General features: G+C 34.7%; 1 protein-coding gene across 1 annotated transcript; it reads left to right on the top strand.

The window, feature by feature from the left end:
* Positions 1-1,655: 1,655 nt before the first annotated feature.
* bap (NK3 homeobox bagpipe) lies at positions 1,656-3,485 on the top strand. Its single transcript, XM_073964403.1, has 2 exons — positions 1,656-2,196; positions 2,320-3,485. Exons 1-2 carry the CDS (start codon positions 1,767-1,769, stop codon positions 3,132-3,134), a joined length of 1,245 nt encoding a protein of 414 aa, XP_073820504.1. The 5' UTR covers positions 1,656-1,766; the 3' UTR covers positions 3,135-3,485.
* Positions 3,486-10,803: the final 7,318 nt, after the last annotated feature.

Genomic DNA, 10,803 nt, shown 5'->3' with positions numbered 1-10,803 from the left:
CTTCGAGAGAGTAAAATTAGTGGAGAGAAGTTACTGAGAACTTGCTGAGTACTTGCAACTACTTTTTACTTGTGAAGTTATCGCACAGACCTAATAAATGTAACTGTTTAACTGTATGGTTTGCTGAATGTAGCATACGTATTTGTTGAAATTATTATTATTTTTTCTTTTATTTGTGTAAAAGTATGCAGGTATAAAGACTAAAGAATATAGGCTGTTTATATTATAGGTTTTTTCGGGTTAACCTTCCTTATGAGGATTTCTTTGACGTATATGCAATGAAATTGACATCTAAACCACTGATGGGCAGAAATGCTCTACCTCGCACACAAAAGTGTAAAAAATACATGAGTCTCTCGCAATTTGCCCACCATTGATCTAAACCCCAGTGGGTTTGTTAGTTCCAATTTACATTAGGCGAGTTTACTTGCGGCAAGTCTCTGTTTGTGGGAGAGACACGTAAGGGGAATGAAAATGGAAAAAAATTGCTCGTATCGGCAATTTTCAGGCAATTCCTTTTATATTTTTCGTATTTGACATTATTTTCATTGCTTTGAAAACAAAACTTGTCGGAACAGAATTGCTTTGTATAAACGCAAGAGGCAAGTTTAAAAAGGAAAGAGAAAAATTGCCGCAAGTAAACTCGCCTAATGTAAATTGGGACTTAATGCAAGAGGCAAGTTTAAAAGGGAACGAGAAAAATTGCCGCAATTAAATTCGCCTAATGTAAATTGGGTCTTAAATGTGCTTATATGTATGTATATAAACGTACTATAAATGTACTTAGTTAAAAATGATTATAAAAATTATGATTTTCTGAAAAAGTTTTCATGGATATGTCGAGCGTTGTATGTTACAGCCACGTTTCAACACCGTATGTTGTATTTCTAGTACTCTATAGGAACCTATCCGATTTTAATAATTTGTAATGTTTCAGCCACATTTTGCTCCTTAGATTTTATTAGAAATTGCTCATCTTCAATCCTCCATTAAAAATTCTAAACTGTTTATCTTTCCGAAACTGTACTGTACTACTTCGTAAAAATAGGCCAATGTAATATAAACAAAACAATTGTACAATTGTTTTATAAACAAGGATACAAGGACATAATTCCTTTCCTTTCGTTCACTCATTGAAATAACAACGCCACATACAAACAAACCTACAAATGAGAATTGTGTGAAATAAGCAGCAGTAACACATTTATTGCTGGTAATTACTCAAGAATTATAACAAGACCAACCAGGAGCAAATTATTACCTACAACGAGTCTAATTTGAATTGAATGGCACTTGTTGACTTCTTGCGACTGACACAATGCATCGTCATGGGGATAAACTACTAACCAACCAACCAAATTACTTGACTCAATGAGTAAAATACACAAGTCCTCCCTCCTTATAGAATGCGCGCACATATGGTTATGGTGCTCTCATGGAATCTCACTCATTTAGCCATGGGGTGGATTTGATGTTTTAACGTGAATGCTGTGGCGGGGCAGAGGATTTTAAAAATAGAACAACCTCCTCAGTTTGTGATTTTTCTTCACATATGTACATTTCATATGGATACTAGCTCAAGAGTACAATATGTTGAGTGTTTTTCCATAGGGAGTACGATCGCTATTTAAACTGCTCTGGGTCAGAGAAAAGTCAACAATCGCAGTGTTCTCTTCGTGAAGTGAAGTTCGTTCACGGAACAGAAATTTTGGATAAAAAATAACTTAAAAATAAACAAACAATCCCTAAAATATATTTATAACAAAATGTTAACAAACATGGAAAGTGCAAACAGTGCCATATCCGGTATCGGCAAAGTGCTTACCACTCCATTTTCGATAAACGACATTTTGACACGCAATCACGCCAATGAAAGACGGCTTTCACGTACCGATTCTGAACTGGAATTGACCGCCGTGAATATGCGAGGTGATGAGTCGCGCTACAAATGCAATCTATCAATGTCGGATAATGTTTCAAATCCCAGTCCATCGGAAATTAAAATGGAATCTTCAATGAAAAGCAGCGGATACAGATCACATTTTTATGCTACACCCGCTGGCAGTTTGGATAACAATAACCATTCGGATTACATGGCACAAAAGTTGGGTTACTTTGGAGCTGCGGCTGCTGCCTTGGCCGGTGGACGTTCTGAATGTCCATTGGATATGAGACGTTGTACCAGCAACGATTCTGGTAGGTTGAATACAAATTTAAAATTTGTTAATTACCTATATTGTATCCGCTAAATGGATACAACTCTTAACCAAAAAGTGTTGCCAATTTACTAATGATATATTTTCTTTGTTTTACTTATAGATTGCGATTCTCCACCTCCATCATCGGGTAATACCAGCAGTCATTATACCTCACCGGGAAATGATGGTTCATTGTCACCTCTCCAAGACGATATGCTATCGGGCAGTATGGCACGTAAGAAGCGTTCTCGTGCAGCCTTTAGTCATGCTCAGGTTTTTGAATTGGAACGTCGTTTTGCCCAACAACGTTATCTAAGTGGCCCTGAACGTTCTGAATTGGCAAAGACATTGCGACTAACAGAGACCCAAGTGAAAATTTGGTTCCAAAATCGTCGTTACAAGACCAAACGTAAGCAAATCCAACAACACGAAGCTGCTCTAATGAATGTTGCTGCCAGCAAACGTGTTCCCGTGCAAGTGTTGGTGAGGGAAGATGGAACTACCACATATGCCCACATGTTTCCTCATGCCGCTGCTGCCGCCGCCTATCCCCACGGTTTGGATCCAACACTTTTGAATATCTACCGCCATCAACTACAAATGGCCTATGGTGTTGGAGTTCCCCAAATGCCTTTCCCCTACTTCCCTTATCCACATGCGGCGCCCAATGGAAAAATCCCTCAACCCATACCACCACCATCCGGCGGTCATGGTGTTCCACCTCAACCTTTGAATAACTCCACCAGCCATTATCTGAATCATTCGTCTGCCTCTTCATCGCCAACCCACCTAAATCACTGCACACCGAGCTCCAGCCCCAACAACAACTCCACAAACAATGCTCCCGCAATTAAATATGAACTCGCTTCCATGGACCAAGATAGTGAAACGCAATCTGGGTCGGAAGAATGTGAAGAAAATGTTGAAATTGATTAAAAAGGGAATCCCAATGGGATGCAGGAGTAGTAAAGTCAAATGGCAACATTCGGTTGCATGTGATAGTGAAAAGTTTTAATATTATTTTGTATATTGTTTTTATTTTTTAGTTTTTGTAATTTGTTAAGATTAGTGAAATTGTTTTAGCAGATACCTATGTATGTTTCAATGTTTACAGCTATGAAAAACACCAAAGATTAGTTTTGTAAGTTTCCTTTGGGTAATCGAACACTGGTTTGAGTGCCCACCCTTTAAAGTACAGTATTAGAATATTTTTGACTTAAGTTAGTAACTTAACTTAAAGTTACCTATAAGAAGAAATAAGAAAAAAGTTAATAAATTTAAAAGAAATAGTAAATAAAATTTGAGTTTTACTTTAATGGTTATATGAATATTCTCAATCTTAGCTCATGTTAGTCCATATTTACATTAGCCAATTTTCCTTGCGGCAATTGTCAGTTTGTCGGTGAGAGAGGGTATTGAGAGGCAAAAGGATTACCATATGCCTCACCTCTCTCTCTCTCTATCAAACTGACAATTGTCGCAAGGAAAATTGCCTAATATAAATATGGACTAACATGAGCAGGTTTGGGATATGGGCGGAATATGGCTACTAGGTTGGAATTTTGGTCCCAATATTGTTTATTGTAAAATAAATTGGTTAACTGTAATCTTGAATTTTGTACCTATGTTGCCAAAGCCACATTTAGTAATTATTTGAACACACAGTCATTTTGGAGAGATTCTGACTTCACTCATGTGGCATTTTTTGACTCTACCAGTAAATGTTCTAGCATAAAATAGTATTGTTAATAAAGACAAAACACAAACGAGTAATCAAATGTGTCTTTTTTATAAGTGAGAAAAGTCACCAACCATTATGCGACGCGTTTGCCGGTGATTTATTTTGCCTGCCTAATACAATCCATCAGAATTATGGGAAATAATTCGTGCCAACCTATCGTTGCGCCGTTTTAACGTCTACAAATTGAAATAGGAATTTTCATATAAATCTCATTTAACTAAAATCTTTATGGAATCAATGAATGTAATTTAGAATTGTTAACCGCTACTCATGTTATTGATGTGTGTGTTGATCTAATACCAATCAAGTCGTATCAAATCAACAAGAAAACGATCAGAATTTATTATCTTTGGAATATGTGCGCCAAGAATAACAAACATCGTCTCGGAAGATGTTGTAAACAAGACAAAAGAACGCAGCTACCACAGCACAGGGCTTGGTCCGTGCATGAATAAAGCACAATATAGCGGATCTTTCGCAACTGGGACACATACACTAACAACCGATTCGCGATGTCAACATTTGACAGGTGAAAGATCATCGATAAATGCTGTAATTGTTAAAAATAAGTTGTAGGTAGTTATAGATAATCACATGTTGACTTATGTATGTATGAAATATAAAAGCACTTAAAATGAAAAAAAAAAAAAACAATTAAAGAAATTAAGTTACAGTGATTTATTTATAAATCACTGTGCTCTTGAAGCAACTTTAAATGGAAGTTGCTTACACGTGGGAAGTTTTTGCGGATTCTGAAACTACAATATTCATAGATGAGAAAAATCAAAAAACAAAAAAATCGCCGGAGCGCTTTTTAAATAAATCGCGATTCAAGTTGACATTTTTAGGCGTTTTTTTAGGTCTTCACGATTTTGCTTGAAAACCGCAAGTCCTATCGAAATGGGGCTAAAGAAAATGTTGTATTTATTTTTGTAATTTGTTCATAGGTTTTACCATTTTTGAGATATATGCATGTTCAGGTTACACTTTTAGCTTTTTATAGGTTTTCACGATTTGAAAACGGTAAGTCTTATCGAAATGAGACTAGAGAGAATCTTTTAGCTGTGAAAATTCTCCACAAGATTGAATTTTTACCTATGTTGTACCATTTTCGAGATATATAAATTTAAGTTGGGAAATTGCAATCATGACATTGTTTTATAAGGAGGCGATACAGTCAATGCATTGTCCCAATTTGAACTTCTAACTTCCCAGGTGTAAGCACCTTCCATTTAAAGATGCTTCAAGAGCACCGTGAAATGTTTTAGAAATAGAAAATAATTTTTCGCTTAGCCTCAATAAATATATTATTTTTCGTGATGAAATCTCTCAAATAAAACGCTTGTCGTTTAATTTTGTCAGCATTTTTATATTTAAATACAAGCGTTTTATTTCAGAGATTCCATCACGAAAAAGTATATACTTATTGAAAAATTATTTTCTAGCTTTTAACACATTTTTAAATAAGACACTGTAACTTAATATTTTTAAATATTATTTTTAAATTTTTAGTAAATATATTTTTTGGCCACTGAAAACTCCATGACCACATTACAGCCAATTTAGGCCGAAAATGTAGGTAAAGATGAAGATAAAATCATTAAAATACCGGGTGGTATCGCTATATGGTGGCTATACATAAAGCTTGACCTATGTCCACAATTATTGGTAGGGAAGTTTCTAGAGTTGGGTCATCTAGTTCCTAGTTCCTGGTACTAGTTCCAAAGCGTATGAGTAACATCATTAAATATAACGTGTGATAGTAAGTATACGCAGTTTGTTCAAAGAAAAAAGGTGGGCCATTGGAACTGCGAAGTGAACGAGATAGTTCCATATAGTTCCTTTGGCACAACTCTAGAAGTTTCTGTACCATGAGATCCCCAATGTCAAATTACAGCCAATTCGGGTTAAAAATGATGCTAAAATCCTCAAAATAGGAAAAAATGGACCCATACTGGTTTTGGTTTTATATTCGTGTATTGTTATACATATCTGAAAAGTGTATGCGAATGTGTGGAAAATGAGTTACTAGATTCGAAATAAACATACGCCAAAGAAAATTAAATAAAACACTGTAAAAATAAGCTCACTTCATAATTTGTATGTACATTAGGGCTATAACCAAAACAGCTCAACTCGAAAGAGAATTAATCAAAAAATACAACGCCAGTGCCATGTGCGGAATATTAACCTGATAAAGAAAACGCGTGTTTTATTTCGATTCGGTGAAAAAAGTTTCCGCACCGACTGCGATTACTAAAGCCATTTTGATATTTTTTACTGAAAAATTACAATTTGAATAATTTGTTTGAATAATTATTTATAGAAAACAAATACAATTCTCACAGGTAAAGTAATTAAAAACAGTCTGTAACTTTCGCGAATTCATTGCAAATGACCACAAAAAAATTTAAATATTGTCAAAGTTGCATTAAATGCTATAAAATATCGCGATTTCATAACAAATTGGTCCAGTATGGTTTGATATTGATTTTAAATTAGATAAAACTATAAATAAGTTATTACAAAAATCGTATATGCCATTATGACAAATAAAAGTAAATAATGCATTACTGAAATTCAATGCATTTTGTGCGGAAACTATTTTCGCGATATAGAAAATATGATACCGTATTTCATAGTAGTTTTTCATGCTCTACACGGCTATGCGGTGGTATTTTTGATATTTACAAAAAATGCAAAAAAGTTATAACCCTAATGTACATATGTCTTCTTCAAAGTTATTCCACAAAAAGGTAAAAATAACTTTATTCAACCATACCAATGGCATTTTCGGGGCTTTGCCAAAGTAACTGCTATAAAGGTAGGACAATGTAAGCCTCACCCAATAAATAACGTTTTTAATTTTTTCCGTTTGTAGTCAATCGAAATAACAACCTGCGACATTATAAAGTAACTATATCCGAATAAAATTCTGAAACGATCTAGTCGTAGATGTCATTATATTGCAATCACTCGGACATCTTAGGGAATTTAAAATACATATAATTGTTCCACAAACATCCCAGACGGGGCAAGGGATACAATTTTCATATCAAGGAGTTCACCCCGATTCATATTAACTCAATGATATGGGACCTACTATTTATCGCCGATTCCGAACGACATGTCTTAAGACACCACTTCACAGTGGTAGCACTTACATGGGAAGGTGTGACAAAAATACTTCTAAATAAGATATCGAACTGAAGTTGTTATCAATGGATCATAGCGGCCTAAAAACACTCTAAGTAAATTGTTGGGGTCCTAGATCCAAAATTTCGCGTGGTTGCCATGTAATGAATCATTCTGAATTGAAGTATTTTACTGTTACCAACACATTTTTCATCCGAATTTGCTGTAATTCGGTACCACGAGTTTTGAACGCATAGTAAACCTCCCTGCGAAAAATTGTCAGTGTTAGTCCATTATCCTTTTTGATTTTTATATCGATTTATTTAGGCAAATGTCAACCAAATATTCTAAGCGAATATGTTCTTATAATGAACTCGGACTTCAGAACACCACCTTATAAAGAAATGCATGTAGGGTTACAATCCTTTTCTTGGTACTTTGTAAGATTTAATCACATTTGTCTGCAGAATTACTTGTAATAATGTATTTTTGGTTCTAAGTGCGGGGAAAATCTCCACTTTTTAGCGTAGTACAACATTAGGGTGTCCCAAAAATTAAACAAATTATTTGTTAAAGTGAATACCCCCAAATCTTTTTTCTTTCGAGAGCTCTAAATTACCATGACCATAGAAATCGCTAATACCGCAAAAAACATTATATTGAAACTAAATTACAATTACTTAAAAATATTCCAAAAAATTTAAATTCAGCAACAAAAAGGGAGTTAAACTTTTGGTCATAACTGCCAAAACCGCAAATTTCCGCAAAAAGTCTATACAGTTTTGAAATCTACAGTCCCTAGGCTTCAATTTGGTAATAGTGGCCATTTTTGCGATTTTTTGGAAAGTAACTTAAACTTTAAGGAAATCCATACATCTATATTAAATATTTTCTGTTTGACTGATATTATAACCAAAATATATGGCAACCCTTGCAATTCAGAGGATTTTTCATAACTAGAAAAAATGAAGCTAAGGTCCTTTCCCTTGTTTTATAAATTCCCTTAGAATATAACTATTTTTTCTCATTTTTAAATACAATTTTTCTTCAAAATTAGTCATGTTTGTGAGGCTTTTTCTCCTTAAGAACCGCGAAAAATGGAAAAAAAGTTAAGTTTCGAAAAATTTGGAATGTTTTGAAGCGATTTGCATTTTTAAGTTTTTAAAACGATGTGATGATTTTTTTATTTTTGTCCTTGGACGCATCCACTGTGCACTGGCTGAATATATTCAGAAAATGTCGCCAATATTACTGAGAGGAATTTTGCCACCGTTGAAAATTTGATGTTGCCGGCAGGGGATTCACACCCACGACCTTTTAAAATGTTGCATAGATGTGTCATTTGTTCGCAGGCAATTCAAGTTCGAAAATGGTTTATATTGCCAATATAACGGTACCGTCAAGTTATAACCTTCCGATTTCAGGCATTTTTCACGTTTTTAGATAAATATTTTAAAATAACCCTTAAAATTATGGGTTTCCAGTAGTCTGAAGGCTTCTTTACAATAATTTGTCAACATAGACACATTTAGGGCAGTTCCACTATGTTGTTACATCCAGATTTATTACGAAGGTTTTCCTCCGAAACACTAGGTCGATGGTTTTCAGGATTTTGTTGACCTTTTTGGGACGTAAAAAATATGGATTTGGATTAAAGTTAAAAGTGTTGCGTTGGACATACCTGAAGAAAGTGAATTGATAGATATCACGCCCACCAGTCATTACACCCTCAGCATTTATGCTTAAGAGGGTATATGGTAACATGGGACGAATTTGCCACTGAAGCGGCTACGACAGCGCTGATTTTTTCGCAAACTATATAGGGGTGTGGTGGGTTAATGTTAGAAATTTTTAATTAACATTCTTTATACCATTAATATACCACTCTATAATGTGAAGTTAAAATCAAATATTATCCTAAACGTATCATTTTTTAGTAATATTATGATTTTTGTACCTAAATTCATGGTACCTAGTCCAATTAAATACTAGAATCTGGTTCTTTTTGTGAATTTTAGAATAATTTTTACAGTGTTTTATGCTAACGGACAGCATTTATGCTAACGGAAGATATACACTTTCATACGGACAAAATGTGCCTCATCGAAATAATGGTTTTAGACCTGAAGTATGTTTAGACGAAATGTGTTTCAGACAATGTGGAGTCGATTTAGCCATGTCCGTTTGTTTGTATGTCTGGAGCGCACGATAACTCTCGAACGGATCAACTGATGTGGTCCATACTTTGCACATTGTGAAATTTCTACCAGACTTAGATAACGTTCCAATATGTACTCTATCGGTCTACCTCTTTAGGTACCTCCCACGCAAAATTTCGGAAAAGTTTAATTTGGGACCTGCTCTCGAATCACTTTGATTTTTTATATTCTGTATGACCATGTTGTTGTTCATTTATGTTGACGCAATATTCATGCGCAACATGCATTACGACGTTAAAAGTTTTTTTTAGGGGCAGGTCCATACTTCTTGAGAAAACATCAAATAAGAACATTTGATCGGGGGCGAAACCACCGTTGTCTCGAAAATTAATTTGCAAGCCGATGCATTCAAAAGTTTAGCAAATATGGCGATTATAAAACAATAGGCCCCCGAAATTCGCCGACTAATATATAGCATTTTTCACCAAAGGACTTTTCTGAACATCTTCTGAAAATTTTTTGAAATGAAGTTCACTAGATTTGGAAAAATAATGTATTTCGAGATATAACATATTTAACAAAAAGTGGGCGTGTTTCGGTATTTTGGCTCCAAATATGTACCTAGGGTCGGAGACACAACCCCATTGTCTCCCAAAATTAATGCTGAAACCGATATGGTCATACGTTTGGCATATGCATATAGCGTTCAAAAGAAGGGAGTGAACATTACCACGGCAAAACTTGAGCATTTTTTACAGAGTTCATGGAAATCGGTTCAGTAGTTTAGCAGATATACAAATTTTCAAAAGAAGGCATGGTCGGGTCTTTAGGTCCCAAAGAATTACTAGTTTGAAATTAATTCGGTTAATTCGTATTCGCAAATATAGCGTTTTCTTTTAAATATGGTATAGGGGAGATACCCCGCCAACTCCGAACTTTTACAAAATATGTGACATATATTCATCAAGGGCCATCCCGGACATTCCCTGAAAATTTTAGGAAAATCGGTTTTGTTGCTGAAGCATTTTTTTCAGCAACTTTTCCTTTATACAACTCTCAAAATTTGAAACATTTGTAATAATTATTACTAATTATCACGTAAAAAGACACACCTATTATCAGAATTCGCCTATGAGTGAAATATACGTCAGGTGGCCTACAGGTTGACTTCTGTATTTTCCGTGCGTATTCCTTACCTATCGCCCTCCGAACGAAGTGTTAAAGTTAAATATTTTAAATTTTCAAATGGAAAAGCTAGGAACAGCATATAAAATACTGTTTATAATAGAGCTTTTTGCAGGGTTAACCTTCTTTATGAGGATTTGTTTGAAATATAAGCAATGGAATTGACATATAAAACCCAGTCGGTTTGTTAAATCCGGTTATATATAAACGGGGTATAAGATTAAGGGTCCTCAAATCGGACAGAATCCCCATACATTGCAAATTCTTGACATGGAGGATTTTATGCAAGCTTAAAACAAAAATGTGCAATTACAGGAAAATTAGTAGAAAGGAGTAAAAGATGGACGAGTAATTTCGATTTACGATTTCGATTTTATTAGGTTAA

The sequence above is a fragment of the Musca autumnalis genome, unplaced genomic scaffold (genome assembly GCF_047663935.1).
Source record: "Musca autumnalis isolate F117 unplaced genomic scaffold, ASM4766393v1 scaffold_1, whole genome shotgun sequence".
Taxonomy (NCBI): domain Eukaryota; kingdom Metazoa; phylum Arthropoda; class Insecta; order Diptera; family Muscidae; genus Musca; species Musca autumnalis.
Note: the sequence above shows the minus strand (reverse complement) of the source record. Positions and strands in the feature narration are given on the sequence as shown.

Coding starts and splice junctions, on each gene's coding strand:
- bap (XM_073964403.1), top strand. CDS start 1,767: ATGTTAACAAACATGGAAAGTGCAAACAGTGCCATATCCGGTATCGGC. Junction 2,197..2,319: donor TTGTACCAGCAACGATTCTG/GTAGGTTGAATA, acceptor TTTTACTTATAG/ATTGCGATTCTCCACCTCCA.